Source organism: Aotus nancymaae, unplaced genomic scaffold (assembly GCF_030222135.1).
Source record: "Aotus nancymaae isolate 86718 unplaced genomic scaffold, 86718_ANA_hifiasm-v0.15.2.pri h1tg000030l, whole genome shotgun sequence".
In the NCBI taxonomy this organism is placed as follows: domain Eukaryota; kingdom Metazoa; phylum Chordata; class Mammalia; order Primates; family Aotidae; genus Aotus; species Aotus nancymaae.
Window position 1 is genome coordinate 3397123 of NW_026988443.1, and position 22891 is coordinate 3420013.

The 22891-nt window shown below is 41.2% G+C and overlaps 1 protein-coding gene across 7 annotated transcripts in view; it reads left to right on the forward strand.

The window, feature by feature from the left end:
- LOC105710574 (lon protease homolog 2, peroxisomal-like) overlaps positions 1 to 22891 on the forward strand; it is a 66286-nt gene that overhangs the window by 5922 nt on the left and 37473 nt on the right. For 6 of the 7 annotated variants that reach the window (XM_064383022.1, XM_064383021.1, XM_064383023.1 and 3 more), the window contains exons 2-5: positions 5043 to 5169; positions 13372 to 13415; positions 18119 to 18269; positions 21529 to 21655. In XM_064383022.1, the coding sequence (XP_064239092.1) occupies positions 5043 to 5169; positions 13372 to 13415; positions 18119 to 18269; positions 21529 to 21655 (449 nt within the window). Of the gene's footprint in view, positions 1 to 5042; positions 5170 to 13371; positions 13416 to 18118; positions 18270 to 21528; positions 21656 to 22891 lie in introns of those variants that run through there. The other variant, XR_010344825.1, reaches the window with a different exon arrangement.

The window sequence follows — 22891 nt, forward strand, 5'->3', positions numbered from 1 at the left end:
GCAGCAGCACAATCTGGGCTCACTTCAACCTCCACCTCTCAAGTTCCAGCGATTCCCATGCCTCAGGCTCCCGAGTAGCTGAGATTACAGGTGCATGCCACCACACCTAGCTAATTTTTGTATATGTAGTAGAGACAGGATTTTGCCATGTTGGCCAGGCTGGTCTCGAACTCCTGACCTCAGGTGATCTGCCTGCCTCGGCCTTCCAAAGTGCCGGCATTACAAGTATGAGCTACAACTGGCCAGCTTTGTAGATTCTTTGTTTTTTGTTCCCACTTTGTGATTTTCTGGAGTTCTGTCATGTTGCACTTTGATTAATTTCTTTTCCTTTTTTGTATAATTGTTTTATAAAACTTGTGAGTTTCATGTGTTTTTAATGAAAGAATACCAACCTTTTGTTCCCATGTTTAGAACTTCCTTAAGCATTTCTCATAGGACCACTCCAGTGGTGATGAATTCCCTCATTTGCTTGTCTGGGAAACACTATTTTTCCTTCATTTGTGAAGCTTACACTAGCAGGATACAAAATTAGAGTTTGACCATTTTCTTTAAGCACTTTGAAGATAGAATCCCAGTCTCTTCTGGCTTCTAAAGTTTCTGCTGAGAATTCCACTGTTAGTTTGATGTCGTTTCTTGCCTGTGTAAGTGACTAGACACTTTTATTGTATTTAGGGATTTTTCCTTCACATTGACCTCAGACAGCCTGATGACTAGATGCTATGGTGAGATTCTTCTTGCAATGAATTTGGCTGGAGTTTGTTGAGCCTTTTGTGTCTGGATGTCTAGATCACTTGCTAGACTAGGGAAGGCTTCCTGAATTATTTTCTCAAATAGGTTTTCTGAATTTTTTGCTTTTTTTCTCCCCTGGGAATAACTATGATTTCGTAGTTTCCGAGGTCTTATGTAATGTCTTTCTTCTCAAAAGCTCTTCTCATTTTTTAAAATTCTTTTTACTTTTTTTCTGACTGGATTAATTCAAAAGACCTAACTTAAAATTCTGAGGTACTTTCTTCTGCCTGGTCTAGTCTGTTGTTGAAGTTTTCAAATGAATTTTATAATTCCTTCAATGAACTTTTTATTTATAGAAATTCTGTTTGGTTTTCTTTTTAAAATGTCTATCTCTTTGGTAAATATCTCATTTATATCCTGAATTGACTTTCTGACTTATTTGTACTAGTGTTCAGATTTTTCTTGTATCTGGTTGAACTTCTTTTCTTTTCTTTTCTTTTTTTTTGAGACAGAGTTTCGCTCTCATTACCCAGGCTAGAATGCAGTGGCGCGATCTCGGCTCACTGCAACCTCCGCCTCCTGGGTTCAGGCTATTCTCCTGCCTCAGCCTCCTGAGTAGCTGGGATTACAGGCACGCGCCACCATGCCCAGCTCATTTTTTTTTTGTATTTTTAGTAGAGATGGGGTTTCACCATGTTGACCAGAATGGTCTCGATCTCTTGAGCTTAAGTGGTTCGCCCGCCTTAGCCTCCAAGACGGCTGGATTACAGATCACTCCTTGCTGAATAGTATGATTTTGAACAGTGAATTTTTTGTTATGTAAATTATATATGAGAAACTAATTTTTAAGAAGTAAATCACTGATTTCCTCATGGAGACCATCCACTGCCCTCATCTTCCCTTCCCCCACCGTTCCTATCCCGCCCTCCCCCTACCTCCCTGAACCCTTTCTGCCTATCGCTGTGCCTTCAGGCGGGGTCCCCTCCCACTAAGCAGCGTCTCCACACAGTTGGGCGACTGCGTCTTGCGGCTTTTGGAGGGCGACTCAGGGCACAGGCGCGCCCACCACTCATCCTGTGAAAATGGACGCTCCAAGCCGTTTTTTCTCTGGTACTTCAGTTAATGGTGATGGCCGAGAAGGTTGCACGTGCTGGAACGGATGGAGGAGGACCTGGCGGGCCTCTTAATATTTAAATCCCTCCTGAAGCTTGAGTTCGTCTGCCTCTAACCTCCGGATGCTGTGGTCTCAAACCCAGGTTGACTGTCTACAGGCGCTCGTAAACGCTGAGGACTTCTGAGACCCACAGGCCTTACCCCTTTGCATGCAGTGTGACCCAAGCCCATTGCTGAACCTCACTAGGAAGGTGGCACAGTGTTACTGGTCTTGTGTGTTGTTGTGAAGGTGAACTGAAGTAGTACATCTCACTGACCTGTGCATGGGTATTGAGTCAATGGTGATCTGTACTCCAGGGTCTTTTCTGGGTCAGCTTCAAGCTGCTGCCGTTTGCTTGTCTGGGCCCCAGGTTATCAGCTACACCTAGAACTGTGAGCCCTTGCCGTTCCCCTGGTGGTAGATTCCCCTGTTTTGCACTGACGTTTCCCACCTGTGGTCATGTATGTATAAGGTAACCCAAACCTGTTGGAGATGAGACCTGAATCTTCTTTTCTCAAACACCTATCTGATAGGCCATGAGACATAAGGCCATCATCCATGGGAGATTTTGTACATTTCTTTTGGTCCACCCAGCCTTATCTTCTGCCATCTTCAACTTCTATCCCAATTTTATTCTTTTAGTCCTAACCTCAGATTCTGCATCTTTCTTCTGCAATTTCCCCCATTTCTGATTGTTTGTATAAGCCCATGAAATCTCTCCCCTTTTGACCTTCTTAGTCTAGGACCATGTTCCTTCCTCTTTCCTCAATTCTGCTGATATTCTCCCATTCAAATTTTAGTTCCTCCATTTTCTTTTCTTTTTTTTTCAGCTGGAGTTTTGCTGCATTGTTCAGGCTGGAGGACAGTGGTGGGATCTCAGCTTACTGCACCTCCACCTCCCGGGTTGAAGCAATTCTCTGGCCTCAGCCTCCTGAGAAGCTAGGGTTACAGGAACCCACCACCACACGCAGCTACTTTTAGTAGAGATGGCTTTCACCATGTCGGCCAGGCCGGTCTCGAACTCCTGACCTCAGATGACCCACCCACCTTGGCCTCTCAAAGTGCTGGGATTACAGGCATGAGCCACCTTGCCCAGCCATAATTCCTTCTAAGGCAGCCTTTGATCCCTACCCCACCAAAGAAAACCCACAGTCAACAGCATCTCAAAACTTGCGAGCCTCTTTATTACTTATCTGTTAATCCTAATGGATTTGTTTATTCAGTTTGAAAAGTATGTTATCGGAATAAATAAATTGTTATGTATCTATGTATTTGGAAAAGCAGCTGGTATCCAGAGTCAAGCCAACAGTCTCAGCACCTCTTAGATTCTGTAGCCATAGTATTGAGAAATTTACATATCTTTTTCCCTTTAGATGAAGAACCGCGGTTTTCCCAAAGAGGTGTATTTGGCAGCATTCTCACGCTCTTGCTGAGCTTCCTCTTCATGGCCTTACGCTCTGGCCTCTGCTCTTTTGTGATGGGCGTTGACACTGCTGGCCCAGAGATGTCGGGTGTACTCCGTGGCCTGGGTTGTAAATTGAAGTCTTGGATTAGAAATTGATTTTGAGGCTTGGCCAGTGACTGGAGATTGGTCACAGCAGTGGAAACAGGCTCCCGCTGGAAAGAAGAGCAACATGGTATTTTGTAGGATGCTGGCCTAGAAGCAGCAGACTGAGAGGCAGTAGGAGGCTGGTTAGGATTGGCTGAACCGCGTTGGGTTCCATTGGTCGAAATTGGCTGAGCTGGTCTGGCAGGACGTGTCAGAGATGTGTTGGTAGGAGCCGGTTGGGACAGACTGACTGCAGTCGACTGAGCTGACTTAGTAGAACCAGGTGGAGCAGGGCAAGCCACAGCAGGCCTACGTGAGGCCGGAGGGTGTGGCCGCCGAGAAACACGTCGAACTTGAGGTTTGTCCAGGGTCAGAAAGGGCAACGGTATCAACTTGACCTTCCCAGGTGGTGGCAACTCATACTGGGATGGAGATGGACACTCTTTTTCAGCACTATCATCCAGTTTCTGGGCCTTGACTTGAGTTTTCTCCGGGCCTTTCCCCTCACGTTGGGTATCCAGCCATGGTTTGAGAGCTGAGAATGGCCGAGGGTTCTGGGTGTTGCTTGAGCTTCCCAGAGTCCGGGAGGAAGAGAATCCAGTTTTCTTGTCGGTCTTTTTCCCCAGTGCATGGAAAACTTGCATGGACTCTACCACGTGCACGTCCAGGGAGCTTCGTGGCTTTTTGAAGGTGTCTCGGCTAAGCTCAGGTTGATCTTTCTTGCGCTTCATATTGGGAATGGCTTGCTTCTCTTCTACCTTGACTTTGGTCCCTGACTCCTCACTGTGTTCAGATCTTTTGGAGCTGTTCTCTCTGCTCCTTTTGGTCTTCTCCTGCCCGTGCCTCTTAGTTGTGCTGCTCCTGCTGGATGCGTGAGGTTTGTTGTGAGGTCTGTGACGTTTGTTGCTAGAATGCTTGCTCTTGTTCACAGAAGCGCCGTCACTGGCGGTAGCACCGCGAACAGTCACTTCTCCCTGTAATAGGCTCTCTGTGTCCTTTGGCTGGATTTTGGCCTTGGGAGCACCCTGGATAGGCTCGGCAGCTTTATGCTCGTTCTTCCTGACTTGATGAGAGTGACCCTTTCTGACGCTTGACTTTTCCTGCACCTGATTTACCTCGATGGCACTGGGATCTTTGGCTTTCTTTGCAGAGGGTTGGTCAAGCTCTTGTAAGGAACTGAAGCTGGAGGGGAGGGGAGTATCCTCCACCAATGTAGTGATGTCTGCAGGATCACTGCTAGACTCCATCCCATTTTCAAGTATCCCTTGGCCCTCAAGACTCAGGCTGTTCTTTCTCAGATTGGTGTTTTCGGAACCAGGCTGCTCCTCTTGGCCAAGGGGATCAATGCAGGACAGAAGCTGGTGGCTATCAGGGATTTCTAAAGGAAGCAGTGGAGGCTCTTGATTTTCTCTTGGGAACTGGTAGGCATCTAGAGGCTTTGAAAGCTTGGTTTTAATCTCATCCAAATTCTTATTCTCGGTTTTGTCCTGGCTTGGAGCCGGAGACAGTGTCAAGAGATTAGTTGGACTCTGGACTGGAGCTGTCGTTGAAATGTCGCCAAGGTCAGGTGTTGCATTACTCTCAAGTATCTGGGTATTTCTGCTACCGCAGGACTTGGAGAATTCTGAAGTTCGTGCCAGACAAAATGTCTGGCTTGGAGATTGCAATCCCAGGGAAGTATCCATCCCCAGGGAAGTTTTCATCACTACAAAGGAATCAAGGAAGAAGTCAGTCCCTGGTAAGTGAGATGCTCCCCCTACACACCGATGCAGCAATTGGATAGCTTTGTAACGTGGGCAAGGCATTTCTACTAGCTCTTCTTCATGACCATGGACAAGACCCTGCATTAGGGGATAGGCAGTGACTGTTCTCTTACTGGTTATCATTTGATGTGATTGTTTCTTGGCTTTCTTTGGATTTCATAGGGTTGTTGTAAGCCAAATAAAAAGCGAAAGTGATTTTTAAATAGGAGATGTTTTATAAAGCCTCATATTCTCATACGGGGTCCTTTCCATTCTCTCCACTCTCCTGAGGGAAAAAGAACACCCTTTACACCATATACTAGGGGAGAGAGTGGAGCCCTTCCTCGTGAAATACATAAGCAAGCCCAGATTCTGAGCCTGTTTGTTTTGGAGAGGATCTGTAAGCACAAGGTCTTAAATCCTATTGTAAGTTAAGGAAAATCAAAATGTCCCTGCGAAAATAAGAGTTCTGAAGTGCCTTCCAGAGACGCTAAAGTAATAGATTAGGGAAGGAAGTTACAGAGTGCTGGTGCAGGGGAACTGATCAGCCAGGCCACTAAAAAGTGTGGCATCTCTTGGGACTCTCTTCTGTGTGGCATAGATGGCCATTGTAGTGTTCAACTTTCCCACTGAAAAGGTGTTCTTAGATAGACTCTGAAAATGGAGAGCAATGCCCAAGAATAGTGGTTGAAGTCTCAGGACTTAAATTCTGCCTATCCATGGACTTACCACTCAGCTATCGATTTGACCCTCCCTTTCAATACTGTGTTTAATCCTCTCCTTTCTTGCTGTTTGTACTCACCTTGATTGTAGGGATTATAGGCAGACACCACTGCACCTGGCTATCTTTCTGTATTTTTAATAGAGACCGGGTTTCGCCGTGTTTGCCAGGCTTGTCTCTAACTCTTGACGTCAAGTGTTCTGCCCGCCTCGGCCTCCCACAATACTAGGATTGCCACATGAGCCACTGTGCTCGGCCTGGAAGCATCATTCCTAAAACACATTTCTAAAATATTGATATTAAATGCTGCCAAGTGTCATCTCTGTTCAAAAACGCAAAAGAAATAAAACAACTGAATGTGACTTCTGATAAGCTGCTTTTTCCAGGGATACTTTATTCTAGCCTGTTTCCTTCCTAGTTTCTTGATCTAAGCATTTGCTAAAACCAACTTCATTTTGCCCTATTCAGAGTAGATTTTGCTCTGTTGTCTTTCTGCTTTTCTTCTAAAATTTAAAGTGTAGTTTTTGCTCTTTAAATCATTGTGTCATTCTCCAGGGCATATCCCAAGGGTAAGTGTAGGGGACCCGGTCTTTCTTCTTTCATTTAAAATGCCAAATTCCTTACCCTAGGATATCTTGCCTCCTTATAACCCAGTAGTCTTCATTTTCTCTTTCCATCTAGTTCAGATAGGAATCTCCAAAACGTGAATATTACTTTTGTTTGTTTGAGACAGGGTCTCACCTTGTCACCCAGGCTGAAGTCCAGTGGTGCGAACATGGCTCACTGCAGCCTCAACCTCCTGGGCTTAAACAGTCCACTGATCCTCCCACCTCAGCCTCCTGAGTAGCTGGCATGCCCGCACACCTGGCTGATTTTTAAAAAAGTTTGTAGAAATGAGGTCTTGTCATGTCGCCCAGACTGGTCTGGAACTCCTAGGCTCAAGTGTTTCTCCCATCTCGGCCTCCCAAAGCACTGAGATTGCAGGCGGGAGCAACCGTGCCCAGCTGAATATTAAAAACATCACTACACATCACTAAATATCAAAGAGTGAAGTTGAAATATTAGTTAGGGAGATGTCCTCCCAAAGGGCTGAGATTACAGGTGTGAGCCACCGTGACTGGCTGAGTATTTAAAACATCACTGAATTTAAAATAGTGAAGTTGAAATATTAGTGGAGGGAGACTATTACACATGAAACACCTCAGAATATGTTGCTAGTTTTCTACGCCACTTAGGTTTTCCCTCTGTTTCTGTTGAAAGAGACACACTCAAAAAGCGTCTGCTTTCATTTTCTCTACGTGTGCCCTTTAAGACTCAGCATTAGAAAAGAAAGGGGCCAGAAGGAATAACCAATCTATTATCCTAATGTAACAGATGAGGGAACAGATTTTGTGAGAGAAGAAAAGAGTCCTCTAAAGTCACACAGCTAGTAAATGTCAAAGGCAAAAGTGAAATGAGGTCTCTAGATTTCTAGTGCAGGGAAGGAATGAGTGAGGGAAGGAATAACCATTTCTAGTGAGGGAAGGAATAACCTTCCCTGTTATTCCAAGCTGTTTGGGACTATACGGGTAAAGAAATCTGAAGTTAGGGGGAAAGAAGTCAAAGGAAAACCGTCAAGAAAGTTTCTCTCTTTACCTGACATGGTCAGAGAAGAAGAAACATCAACTGTAGATACAAGGGATGAAGAGACGATCCTAGTGGATGTCTGCGTGACTGAAGCCAAGGAGTGCGTGTGTTCAGTATAAAGGCTACTGGTCACACTGCTCACTGGCCACTTGTGATGATGCAAATCTACCCCAAGATTCTACCAGGTGGCAGTAGGCTTGGTGAGAGAATGATGTCATAAAGCAGGCAGTAGGGAGGCCAGGTTCCCAAGAAGATGGAGTTGGCTGGCAGAGGTGATAGGAAAGCTGAAACAGTAGTAAGGGGCTGAGTTCCAGGGAGGTGAAATCCTGCAAGATCATCTCAGTGTTTCTTACACATGTTCACTAATATCATTGACTAATATTTATATTTTATATGTTATATTTCACATTATGTAATAGTCCTATACATTTATAGTTGTATAGTACATACACCATATCCTTGTACAGAAAGGAAAGGGACATCTGAGCAATTTCAGTTGTTCTAAAAGCATTTCAGTGAATCTGATTAATGAATTTCCTGCTGCTTTTAAGAGCCAAAGGAAGAGATTAAAGGGCCCTCTTTTGTACCTTGGCTGAAGAACAAAGTTCACTGACTGCCCCTTGTAGGAAATGATGTGGTCCAAAGCTCCTCTCTTTTAATTTCTTCTCCTCGAATCCTACCTTCCTTCAAATTACTGTATTTCTCAACTCCAAAATTTCTATTTTTAAATTTTTATTATTTATCTTTGTTTGTATTCTCTATTGGTCAAGACATCATTCTCATACTTTGTTGTAATTCTTTAGACCTAATTTCTTTTAGTTTTTTTAATTTTAGTAAAATACATATAACAGAAAAAGTGCCATTTTTTACCCCTTTTATGCGTACAGTTCAGTAATGTTAAGCACATTCACATTGTTGTACAGGCAATCTGCAGAACTTTTTCATCTTGTTAAAGTGAAGCCGTATACTTATTACACAGCAGTTCCTCATTTCTTTCTCCCTTCCTCAGTCCCTGGCAGTTACCATTCTCTTTTCTGTTTCTATGAGTGACTACTCTATGTGCCTCATCTATGTGGATCATACAGTATTTATTTTTTTATAATGGACTGACTTCACATAGTGTTCTCAAAGTTAATCCATGCTGTGGCATTACACGGATTATAAATATTTGAAAGCATATTTATAGTAGCCAATTTGATATTAATAATATTCATATTTGTAATATAAATATAAAAATTTATATTATGAATATTTTAAAAGCATATTTCTAATAGCCGATTTGAAATCTCTGTCTAATAAATCCAACATGTCTTCCTTAGGGATGGTTTCCATTGACTTCTCTTTTTCTTTTTTGACACAGCATCTTGCTCTGTTACCCAGGCTGGAGTGCAGTGGCACACTCATGGCTCATGACAGCCTCGACCTTACCCAGGGTCAAGTGATCCACCCGCTTCAGCCTCCCGAGTAGCTGGGGCTACAGGCACATACCACCCAGGCTGGCTAATTTGTTTGCAGAGACAGGGTTTTGCCACATTGCCCAGGCTGGACTCAAGACTCCTGAGCTCAAGCAATTTGCTCGCCTTGGCCTCCCTGAGTGCTGGGCTTACAGGCATGAGCCATTGAACCCAGCTGACATCTCTTTCTTTTACTGTGTTTACACCATACTTTTTTATGTCTCCTATTTTTTTTTTGTTGAAACTGAATATTTAGAATATTATATTTATATTAAATATAATCTGATATATAATTGAATAATATACCCTTAAGGGGTTTTTGTTTGTGCTGTTGTTGTTGCTATTTGTTTAGTGACTTTCTGGTTTCATCCCGTAAAGTCTGTGTTATTTGTTAATATGTGACCTCTGAAGTTGCTCAGTTTGTTTAGCGGTCAGCTAGTGACGAGAGATTTCCTTAAGTACTTGGACAGTAGCTCTCCCACTCTTTGCCCAAGGGGTTCTTATGTAAGTATTGAAGTGGGCCTTTCACACTTGGGCGGATGGTTTGCAGTTGTACCTTAGCCTTCACTTCCTGCTATTGCAGAGCCTGTGTCTGCCAAAGATGAGCTTCTGGGCCTTCTTGGGTCTGTCCTGGACATACTTAGAACCTGCACGTTCACATGAAATTTTGGATTCCCAGGTGTATGTGAAGGCTTTTCAAAGCCCCTGTGAATATCTCATTTCCCAGTTTTTCCATTTAAGTTTTTGGTCAGCCTCTCGTTAGTCCCAACTAGTATCATTGCCTAGGCAGCTGCAGTGCTAAACAATTGCCACTGGTTGTTTCTGGCAAGTGTCCTAAGGATAAAACTGTTCTCACAGAGTGTTCTCTGAGTTAAGTTAATTAAGGATATGGAGCTCTTCCAAGGAACTGCCAGACAGGGACAGTTCTCTGGGGATGGGGCTTTTGAAGGATAGTAATCCTTTTCTACCCGCTACAAGGTTGCTAGGCTACCGGTTTTCACAGCTACTGGCTTATGAGGCTGTTGGTTTTCAAGCTACCATGAACTTGAGAGAAAGGGATGAGTGTAAAGCAAGTTAAAATATCACAAAGCTTGTTCCGTTTACTGTGATTCAGCTGTTTTTCTCGAATAAGCACTCCTCAAATTGTTAGAAGTTAATATGTAGCATTCTGAAAAAGTTGATTTTGACAATTTTTGCTAGTGCTCTCATTGCTTTTCTGGAGGAGCAGGTTTTCAGTTTCTTACTTTATCATTCTGTAATAGAAGTGCTTCCTCCCATATTTAGTTTTGATTCTGTGACTGAATGATTTCACTGCATGCTTCTGATCCTTGTATTTTGGTTTATCACTTGTTCAGTTGGAATATATCTTCAGGTTACTTGAGTTGAAGATTTGTGTATGAGTTGTATTTTGAATTCCTTTTATATTTGAGAAGGCTTCTTAGTTGTCTGCGCCAGTAGCCTCAATATGTTTGGTTCATATGTGTCATCAGTAAAAAATTTTGAAAATATATTCCCATATATATTTAAATATAACATGTAGTAATACACACGTAAATAAAATTAGAATGTATTAGGCTCCTAATACATTCCTAACAAAGTATCACAGACTGGGTAGCTTTAAAGACAAAACAGAAATTTATTTTCTCATGGTTTTGGAGGCTAGAAGTCCAAGATCAAGGTGTCTATAGATCTGGCTTCTCCTAAGGCCTTTCTCCTTGGCTTACAGACAACGGACTTGTGGCTGTGTCCTCGGGAGATGATCTGTGTGCATGCATTCCTGTGGGGGGGGAATCTCTTTCTTCCTCTTGTAAGGGTACTAGTTGTATTAGATTAGGGGCCCACTCTTACCTTCATTTAACCTTAATTACCTTATTAAACACCCTGTCTCCAAATGCAGTCTTCACCCTGACTGCATTTGAGACAGAGTTGGGGAGTTAGGGCTTCTGTCAATTTTGAGGGGGCACAATTTAGTCCATAACAAAGGTATATACAATAGAGACATAATATATATGTACCAGTGTGCTAATATCATGTACTTTATGTAAAACACAATCGATTTTAAAAGATAATTATATTTTCGGTGAAAGCACTGTGTTCTAATTAGATAATTGTTTTTAACTTCATAATATGTCAATCGCAGCTTATTATAGAAACAAAAGTGTCAACTTCGTTATTTTCGTGTGGTTCATACCTTTGCCTATACCCTTTTCAATGATATTTTGCAGGAATCTTTTTAAGCCACTCCTCCCATTTGTCATGTTAGGCACTGTGAGCCCAGAAAATTGGAGACAGTTAATTTAAAAAGTTTATTTTGCCAGGGTTGAGGGTGCGCACCAATGACACAGCCTCAGGAGGTCCTGATTACATGTGCCCAAGGTGGTCAGAGCACAGTTTGATTTTATATATTTTAGGGAAACCTGAGACATCCATCACCATATGTAAGGCGAACATTGGTTTGGTTTGGAAAGGTGGGACAACTGGCTGGAGAGGGCTTCCAGGTCACAGGTAGATAAGAGACAAAGGGTTGCATTCCTTTGAGTTTCTGATTAGCCTCTCCAAAGGAGGCAATCAGATAATGCATTTACCACAGTGAGCAAAGGGGTGACTTTGAATAGAATGGGAGACAGGTTTGCCCTAAGTAGTTCCCAGCTTGACTTTTTCCTTTAGCCTAGTGATTTTGGGGACCCAAGATGTTTTCCTTTGGCAGCACACATGGACTGCAATGTGCTGTAATTACAGTTAAGGCAGATAAGTGAGGGCACCACAGGCGGCCTTTGACATTATGGAACTTGTACTCTTCTCTCAGAATATCTCACATAAATGATATGCATACCAAGTGAAGACATCAATTCCATTTTACATATTAAATATTTACAAGCTAATTTTTTCTGGTATTTGTAAATCAAAAAGATAAATACAAATACTAATATTTTCTACTTCCACTTTGGTGGGGTCATTTTCCACTTTTATAACCATTGGTCTAAATAGATAAACAAATGTCTTCACAAATGGGGTAGTAGGTTCACAACTGTTCATTTTGTTGTTATGCATCATATCTTATATATGTTACATATATTAGATGTATTCAAGATTGTAAAATATTTTAAACTAGTGATAATTTTGCTTGAAAATTCTATAGGTGTTATTCTAACGACATCGTCATTTCTGTTGCACAGGAGGAGGAATCTAAAGCTTTTCAATCCATAGTGTCAGGGCCTTCTAGAATATTTTTATTCCTTTAATTATTCCCTATTGTAATTTACTGTGACCTCTTCTTTGGTTATATCAACTAGCTATGAATTGCATCTCTTAATTTCTCCCGTATTTATCCCCTACATGGCTCTAAAGCCCTTTTTCTTTTGTGTCCCGAACACTTTTCTCAAGTTTGTCTTTATCACTGGTTTAATTTCTGTAGTTGAGGATATAGAGGAAAAGCAAACTCAGTTTCTTCTGCTGCACTCTTATAACACAGAACACTTCTGACCAAATGCGTGGGGTTTTTCTCCACACGCCAAGCAAACAGTTCTTCAGTAGCAGACAACAGCTGGGTGTCCTCTAATTCAATTCTGACACTGTCTACATGGAGGCAGCGTCAGATCCTACAGGTTGAGCACTCAGTCCCACAAGACTGCCTCCCACTTCAGATGCCAGTCGTGAGTTGGCTTCCAGAACGTGTGACCAACCAGTTATAAATTGCAGTTCCCACAAGCCCCTTCTCAGGTTTGCTTATTGCGAGAGCAGCTCTCAGAGCTCAGGGAAACAGTATTTTAAAGAATACAAACAAACAGCACAGGAGCTTCCATCCCAGTGGAGTTGGGGTCCACCAGCCTCCTTGCACCTGGATGTGCTCATATTCACCTTCCTGGAAGCCTCCTGACCTTAGTCCTTTCAGGTTTTTAATGGAGGCCTCATCACATAGGCATGATTGATTAAATCACTGGCCATTGATGATCAACTCAACTCTTAGCCCCTCTGCCCTCCCCAGGGGTTGGGGTGAGGGACTGACAAGTCCTCAGTCCTCTAATAATGCCTTGGTCTTTCCTGTGACCAGCCCCCATCCTGAAACTACAGAGGGACTGCCGGCCACCAGACAGTCACTAGCGTATAAAATGATACTTAACCACTTTGTTGATTCCAAGGATTTTAGGAGTTGCCTGCTAGGAAATAAACAGATGAAAGTTAAATGTATATTTCACAGTATCATAATAGTATTAATTGTGTGTGGCTTTCAGAGCTGATTTTAGTTATGTTATTTTATCTTTGTTTTCTGGTGTGGAAAATTTCAACCACAGCAAAAGCAGAGAAGATAGTATAGTGAAGTATAATGAATCCTATGGAGTCATCACCCAGCTTTAATGTCTTCTTTCATCTATTTCTTCCCATTCTCCCACACCCAGCCTCTGATTATTTTGAAGCAGATTCCAGACATCACCATCTTTTCGTAAGTATTTCAGTGTCTGTCTACAAAAAATAGACACTTTTTAAAAAGCATAATCATACTATATCATACCTAAAGAGGACAGTTACCTAGTCATGTGTAGTGAACTCTGTTGTAGTCTATTCCTGGCTTGCCTCCAGACATCTGTAGTTCTTCTCTTCAGAAATTATTTATTTATTTTTGAGACAGAGTCTTGCTCTGTCACCCAGGCTGGAGTGCAGTGGCCCAGTCTTGGCTCACTGCAACCTCTGCCTCCCGGGTTCAAGTGATTTTCCTGCCTGAGCCTCCCGAGTAGCTGGGACTACAGGTGCACGCCACTACGCCTGACTAATTTTTGTATTTTTGATAGAGATGGGGTTTCACCATATTGGCCAGGCTGGTATCAAACTTCTGACCTTGTGATTCACCCACCTTGGCCTCCCAAAGTGCTGGGATTACAGGTGTGACAGAAATTATTATTGAAGAACGATTCTCAGTGTACATTCCTCCCACGGTTCATCCCACCGTGACTTCACATTCCTAGGAATGTGTCGTATCACAGCTATTTCCATTTCCAGTCATACCTCATAGGTAGGAATTTATAGCCCTAGGATTGATATAGAAAATCTTTTAGTTGGGGAGAGTAAAGGAGAAACAGCCTGAATTATTTTTGAAAGCAGCTCTGGATGTGGGCAGTAGAATCCCTGCTCTGAAGGTAGGGTAAGAAGCAGAGGTTTGATAGCTACAAAGCTCTTAATTGTAATTTTCGTCCTTCCATGGACTCAGCAGTTTGCCTTGGAGCTTCATCTGAGTAGTGATTAGCAGAAATTATTTTCTGCCAGAATACTGATGAGTATTTCTGATGCTGTTTAAATTCTGAATGTCTTTTTATGCTTTGGTAAACCAGAAAGTATCTGAGACAGGTCTCAATCAATTTAGAAGTTTAGTTTGCCAGGGTTCTCCACAGATGATTTTGAGGGCTTCAGTATTTCAAGGGGAATGGGCAGATATTGGGGAAAGAGGTAGAAATTTTAAACGGTCTGGGTAGATAAAAGACAAAAGGTATGGGTAAATAAGAAACGGTTGCGTTCTTTTGAGTCTTTGATCAGCCATTCACATGTGAGAGGGGGGCAGAGGAATAGTCACGGATTCATCTAGCTTAGTGAATCTGTATTTCTGTGTAAGATAAAATAAACATAGTGCACAGGAAGCCATCAGGTATGCATTTGTCTCAGGTGAGCAGAGGGATGAGTTTGAGTCCTGTACATGTAAAGATAAAGCTATTAATTTACATTGCTGGGGTAAAATTCAACAGAACTGTTACAGGGTAAAGATCTTGGGGCCCACAAGGAATTTCTAAGTGGGGGTATTGTGAGGGAGGTATGTAGCTTTTTTTGTCTTTGTAGCTATCTTATTTGGGAACAAAATGGGAGGCAGGTTTCCGAGACACAGTTCCCAGCTTGTCTTTTCCCTTTGGCTTAGTGAGTTGGGGGCCCTGAGATTTACTTTCATTTCACATTTTACTAAGGAAAAGAGAAAGGCAGGCAAATTGGGCACAAATTTAGCCTAAATCTGCCTCCTTACATAATAATATCTTACGTTTGGCCTAAAGGTTTCCTCTTACAAAGTAAACTGCCGCCTAACTAGATGTGTAAATAGAGTATTCTTACACTAGTCACAGATTTTCATCAAGTCACAGGAAGTCAGCTGTTCAAACTGTGTTTAAATAAAGCAAACACCAAGCTGTAACCAGTCCCACTGTTTCTGTACATCACTCTCTGTTTTCTGTATGTCACTTTCCTTTTTCTGTCCCTAAATATTACCAGACCATATGCCAGGGTATCTCTGAACCTGTTCTGGTTCTGGGAGCTGCCCAATTTGAGACTCGTTCTTTGCTCAATTAAACTGTTAAATTTAATTTATCTAGAGTTTTTATTTTAATAGGCATCACTGATTTTCTCTCCTTATACTCTAGGTATTTTGTAATACAGGTTTTAAAACCTCCTTTGTAATTCAGAAATGTTTCTTTATTAATTTTCCTACTTTTTAAAAGCTCCAGTGTCTTAAAATTTTAAGAAAAAAAATTACTTGTTCAGCTCTGACAGCCATTTCTAAAACACATCCAACATATATGAACTACCTTTGATTAGACCCATTTAGGATAGACTTTTTTCCTTAGCTAGTGTTAAAAAATTATTCATGACGCTTGTTAAAGGTAGCAAGGATTACTTTATTGGGAGACTAGGTATAAGAAACACTGCAATGGGCTTTTGCAGTGGTAGGGAGAATGAGTGGGGAGTCAGTAGAGGGAAAGTTTTTAAGAGGAAACATTGGTGTTATGAGGGACTCTCACTAGAAGGACACAACAAAACTCTTGCTGAAGAGAGGCCGGGGTGAAAAGACACTGGGTTGGGAGTGAGAACAGATTGAAAGGGTGTGGGACATTTTCACTAACCTGACTAAGCAGGATTCGTGCTCAAATTGGGTTCTACAAAGACAGAGGAAAGGCTCACGGCCTAGTTGAGCAGAAGACTCGAAAGAGCCTGACTCAAGTTTGGGTCAAAAGGGGAGCGTCTTTGTCATTAGATAATAGTTTTAACTAAGATTACCACATTTTCCATGTATAGAGAGTTTGTTTGTTTGAGATGGTATTTTGCTCTGTCACGCAAGCTGGAGTGCGGTGGCGTGATCTCAGCTCACTGCAACCTCCACCTCCAAGATTCAGGCAATTCTCATGCCCCAGCCTCCCGAGTAGCTGGAACTACAGGTGCGTGCCACCACACCTGGCTAATTTTTATTTATTTTTTGGTAGAGATGAAGTTTCACCATGTTGGCTAGGCTAGTCTCAAATGCCTGACCTCAACTGATCTGCCCACCTCAGCCTCCCAAAATGGTGAGATTACAGGCGTGAGCCACCACATCTGGCCTGTAAACAGTTTTCAGATAATTTGTAGACAATAAGACCACTGTTAACCAATTTGATACTGAACATAATTAGTTTTCTTTAATTACTTGAAAGTACTTGTTTTTTAGTGACATTAAACATTGTTAAGTCTGGTGAAAATGTGAAATTAGAGCTTTCTGGGAATTGTATTCTGGGAGTTTCCAGTAACAATTAATGTTTAACAAAATTCAAAATTTTGTATGAGGCCTAGAATTAAGACTAACTTGGGGTTGGGTATGGTAATCTGAGCACTTTCAGAGGCCAAGGTGGGTGGTTTGCTTGAGGTGAGGAGTTTGAGACCAGCCTGACCAACATGGTGAAACCCCATCTCTACTAAAAATACAAAAATTAGCCAGGCGTGGTGGTGCGCACCTGTAATCCCAGCTACTCAGGAGGCAAAGATTGCAGTGAGCTGAGATCATGCCACTTGCACTCCAACTTGTGTGACAAAATGATGCTTTCTCAAAAAAACAAAACTAGGGGTAGTTTTGAAAATAAATAAAACTTCAGAAAGAATCAGAAGGTAGGAAAAACTGCTTATGTAGTTAAATTGTGGCTGGTGAGTACATTAGTCATTTTATTGCCTTTTTGAATATGTATGGCAACCCTGTTTATATTAATTGGGCCTAAGTGAAAGTGTTAATATGTTTAAGGTTTGGAACATGTAGAAGCTATTGGTGCCTTACTAAAGTCCTACACAGGCCCCTTAGCAATAAGTGCCTGTGACTCGAAGCTCTTTAACGTATGGTTGCACATTTTAAGACTCCAAGTTGACTGGTAAATTATCTGATGTATCTAATTCAAATATTTCTAAGAGCTGTTGTTGGGTGCAGTGGCTCATGCTTGTAATCCCAGCACTTTGGGAGGCCAAGGCAGGTGGATCGCTTGAGGCCAGGAGTTCAAGACCACCCTTGCCAGCATGATGAAACCCCATCTCTACTAAAAATACAAAAGTGAGCCGGGCATGGTGGTGCACACCTGTAGTCCCAGCTACTCGAGGCTGAGGCAGGAGAATCACTGGAACCCAGGAGGCAGAGGCTGCAGTGACGGCACTCTAGTGAGACTCTGTTCTTTTTTTTTTTTTTTTTTTTTTTTTAAAAGAGCTATTGATGTTTTGCTTATTATAAGTGGCAGTGTTTTTGCATTAAGCCATTTTTAAATAGTGATGCTTTTTTTTTTTTCTCTATCAGAATATAGTACCATAGTGATTTTTATTGTAATTTAACTCATAGTAAAGTTTACTCTTATTTGGAATTCTCCTTTTGGTTAAATAATTTATACCAGACTTTCTGAAACTGTTTGAGAAGGATTATATGGGTTATTATTTTACTGGTTATCTGAGAATTTCAAAAGACTTTACACATTTACTTTATATTCCCTTAGCAGTTTAGATAGGGTGTGTTCCCAAGATGGAAACTGGTTCTGCAGGACTGGAGACTTAGGATGGCCACACAGTGAATCATTAATAAACAGATTTTCGAATAAAGCTTGAAAGTAATTTCTTGATAATCAACACAATGCAAGAGAAAAACAAGTAATTTCTGTTGCTTTGTGCTATTATATTTTCAGAAATGTTGACGCTGAACATGTTTTATTTTTTAAAATTATGTAGAATGTAGAGAATACCAAGAATAATGCTCAGATGTTAGTTTTATCTGTTTTTTAAACTAACTATTCTGAGCAGAAATATCAACCTTGCCAGTACATCATGTGTGTTTTCACTTATATGCAGCCTTCTGTTGGAACTACTAAATTTTTTAAAATGTGTTTTGTTCTCCCCTAGGTGTTGGATCCTGAACAAAACCATAACTTCACCGATCATTATCTAAATGTGGCCTTTGACCTTTCTCAAGTTCTTTTTATAGCTACCGCCAACACCACTGCCACCATTTCAGCTGCCTTGTTGGACAGAATGGAGATCATTCAGGTTCCAGGTACTTGAATCTTCAGTGAAATCATTATTTGATATATCTTCCCTTTCTGACCATAACCCTTTAAAATTAGTCATGCTGTGGAGCGTTGACTAAGGAAGTTCCTTTGCCAACATACAATCTGCAGAAGTTCTGAGGAATGTATATAAATCAGCTTTTGTGTAGCTTCAGAATCTGGAAGAGCAAAATAACGAACGTTGACAACAACAATTTCACATTTAATTTAGCATTAAAGAATGATAATTTTATGACAAATAAGACATTCTTCTTTAAAGTAATTTCTAAAATTACAGGCCGGGTGTGGTGGCTCACGCTTGTAATCCCCGAGGCGGGCAGATCACTTGAGGTCAGGAGTTCGAGACCAGCCTGGCCAACGTGGGGAAACCCATCTCTACTAAAAATACAAAAATTAGCCAGTCATGGTGGTGTGCACCTGTAGTCCCAGCTACTCAGGAGGCTGAGGCAGGAGAATCCCTTTTACCTGGGAGGCAGAGGTTGCAGTGAGCTGAGATCACATCACTGCTCTCCAGCCTGGGTGACAGAGTAAGACTCAAAAAAAAAAAAACAATAACTGAACTTTCTCATAAAATCTGGCTTCACTTTTATATTAAAATACATAACTTTTAAATTCCTCTTGAATCTATCAAATAGTTACATTTTTTTAATGTCTTCTTCAGTTACTGGAATGTGTGAAATGTATTCCTTCAGTTACTAAAACTAGATTTTAAACTACAGCATTTTCACTTTATTTTAATTGTGCAGAATTGTTTTTCCCTGGAAGAGATCAAATATCTGGGGGGTGTTTTTTGAATGTAGAGTAAAATCTAAATGTCTTTATTTATTTATTTATTTATTTATTTAGAGACAGAGTCTAGCTCTGTTGCCCAGGCTGGAGTACCGTGGTACGATCTTGGCTGACTGCAACTTTTGCCTCCCAGGTTCAAGGGATTCTCGTGTGTCAGCCTCCCAAGTAGCTGAGATTACAGGCGCCTGTGACCACACCCAGCTAATTTTCGTACTTTTAGTAGAAACAAGATTTCACCATGTTGGCCAGACTGGTCTTGAACTCCTGGCCTCAAGTGATCTGCCTGCCTTGGCCTCCAAAAGTGCTGGGATTATAGACGTGCGCCATGGTGTCCAGCCTAAATACCTTTTCTTATTTCCACGTGTCCAGCCTAAATGTCTTTTTTTATTTTTTTGAGATGGAGTCTCACTCTGTCACCCAGGCTGGAGTGCAGTAGCACAGTCTTGGCTCACTGCAACCTCTGTGCCTTCTGAGTTCAACTGATTCTCGTGCCTTAGCCTCCTGAGTAGCTGGGACTCACTTGGTGCACACCATCACAGCTGGCTAATTTTTGTATTTTTAGTAGAGACGGGGTTTCGCCATGTTGGCCAGGCTGGTCTCGAACTCCTGACCTTAGGTGATTCATCTGCCTTGCCCTCCCAGAGTGCTAGGATTACAGGCATGAGCCACCACACCCAGCCCTAAATCTCTTTAAGATTCTAAATGTAATCTAAATGAATTTTTCATGTTAATCTCAAATACATTTTTACAGCTAAGTGAATTATAGTTGGATTTCTTAATTATCTGCTAGCATTTCAGGTTCCTATATTTAGTTTTGAAATATGGTAGAGTAAAAAGTTAATTGTGAATACTTAAAGTCTAAAGTAAATAGGTAATGAGACTAAATTCCCTGGAAACTCCAAGTTATCGCAGAAAATCCATTAGATATACTAAAGTAAAGTGAAAGAATCAGGACAGCTGCTGCAGAGGAGAACATATAATGCCACCTTCTTCCGCTGGCAGATTCAGCTGTCCAATCTTCTAGCTTTCCTGGTGTTTACTAACCTCCTCTTTCCATTCAAAAAGTGCCTTATCAATTCATATTTTTGATTTTTGCTTGTTAAATGGAAAGGGACATTAGATCGAATTTTGTCTTACAGGATTTAAAGACAAAGAAAATCTGTACTGATTCAGGCTATTATATAAGAACATAAAGTCTTTTAAATATGCTATATATATATAAAAATACATATATATACACATATACAAATACATATACACACACGTATATATACCATCATGTGGAGGGAAAAACCTTTTATAGGGACATCTTAGGTTTTCTCTTTTTGCTACAATTTATTTTATAGTCATAGTTCTGGAAACAGTATCTTTAGAGCCCTTCCCTTGGAAACTCACTGCTTATTTAATTGAAGGGTGTGTGTGTGTGTGTGTGTGTGTGTGTGTGTGTGTGTGTTTCAAGTATAGATCAAATTATGCTAAAAAGATGCATTTATTTTTCTATTTGAAATCTCAGAGGGTTTGAGGACAAAGAGATAATTGTCTCTTAAGGTTTGAGGTTTTTTCCTCTTCTTTGGGAGATATATCATTTAATCAGAAGACTTTCAAACACTGTGCCTAGTAAATGCTTGTTTTGTTTGTGAAAAAGTCGGAAATGTTAAAAATTATTGATTTAGATTAAATTTCTTTTTCTTCCTTTGTTTTTTTTTTTTTTTTTGAGACTGAGGCTCTGTTGCCCTGACAGAGGCTGGAGTGCAGTGGCATGATCTCAGCTCAGTGCAACCTCCACCTCCCCACTGAAGCTATTCTTGTGCCTCAGCCTCCAGAGTAACTAGGACTATAGGTGTGCACAACCACATCCAGCTAATTTTTTGCATTTTTAGTAGAGACAGGGTTTTGCCATGTTGCCCAGACTTGTCTCAAATTCCTAAGCTCAAGTGATCCACCCGCCTCAGCCTCCCAAAGTGCTAGGATTACAGGCGTGAGCCAACGTGCCTGGCCAGAATAAATGTATTTATTGTAATTATAGTCTCATTTGAAATAATACTTAAATTTGTTCTAAACTGAGATCTATTTAATCTACATTTGAGTCATTCAAAAAGCATAGCATTGGCCGGGCTCAGTGGCTCATGCCTGTAATCTCAGCACTTTTGGGAGTCTGAGGCTGGTGGATCACTTGAGGCCAGGAGTTTGAGACCAGCCTGGCCAACATGGCAAAACCCTGTCTTACTGAAAGTACAAAAATCAGCCAGGCATGGTTGTGTATGCCTGTCATCCCAGCTACTTGGGAGGCTGAGGCAGGAGAATCGCTTGAACCCACCAGGTGTAAGTTGCAGTGAGCTGAGATTTTGCCACTGCACTCCAGCCTGGGTGACAGAGCAAGACTCTGTCTCAAAAAAAAAAGCATGGCATGATGGGAGCCATGTGAATAATTGTGAAACAAGATCTCTTCTTTTCCAGGGTATACACAGGAGGAGAAGATAGAGATTGCCCATAGGCACTTGATCCCAAAGCAGCTGGAACAACATGGGCTGACTCCTCAACAGATTCAGATCCCTCAGGTCACCACTCTTGACATCATCACCAGGTTAGTTAGCCATCCTGAGGCTTCATTAACTCCAGGCACATTTTGGGTATTTAGTGAGTTACCAAACCTAGGACAGAGAGTATCAATATTTGAGTTTTTCATCTTTTGAGGTATTTCACAATCTCCTGAAAAGGAGATTATATTACTGGCATCCCATAGCATCTATTTCTCTTTCTTCACCAACTTCCAGCAGGCATCATATAACTATTGATTTACACCGTTCTCTATACTAGGCAGAAGTTTACAGAGAAACCATTTGGAATAGGTACAGCTAAAGCTGTAACAATTTATAGGAATTTTATGCTTTGTCACAATAGCAGTATAAGGGGTTAATTTGATAATTTAAAAACCAAAATACATGGCAAATATAGAGATACTTTTTATGCCCAGGATCTTGAATGTTGTTGAATTATCTTAAGAGGTGATATGCTACTTTCAGATATCTGATATAAGTTACTCTGTTTTCTTTTCTTCTCTTTGGCTGAGAGATTTTTAAAGTCCTTGGAATTTTGATCTTCAGAACTAACAGTGGAACAATAGAGAAGGTACCTTCCCAAGTTTAGTACCAAATGCTTAAGCCTGTAGCAAGCAGTGAGTAACTTACCTGAATAGAGCATTGCTTAGTCTAATTTATAGATTCCCTGTTTGAATGGAAAATATACTCAGTTGAGAATTTATATCCACCACAGCCTCTTACAGTTTTCCTGGCTCGGTATTACAGATCCATTGCATCATCCAGCAAGTGGTGTCAGGCTGCCAGGCTCTCCTCATGCGGTCCTTTTCTAGTACCTACTGTTTTTAAGAGATGTGAAGTATCCCTCTATTTTGAACTTTACTTAGAGTTTGGCCATACTGCCTTTTGATCTATGCCTTCTCATGGATCTACTTGGATTTATATACAAAACAGTAAGACTACGTCTTACCTGAGGGTTCCTTTTCTTAGTTTGTTTTGTGATTTGCTGTGTGGATAATACCAGGAGAAATAAATTAGGTGATTTATATGCCTGAGTCTTCCAACAATGTCATTATTCCAGATAACACCCATGATGCCTTTGGGTAACATTCAATAAGTCATTTAACCTTTTTGATAGCTGCCCTGTCTGTAAAATATGAGGGATGGAGAAAAATCCAGAGCTTATCTGAATAATAATGATTCTGAAGAGGGATCATTATTTGCATTTCCCAATTGTTGCCTGGAGAACTATTTCTTTTTTATATATACTTGTTAACTTAGAA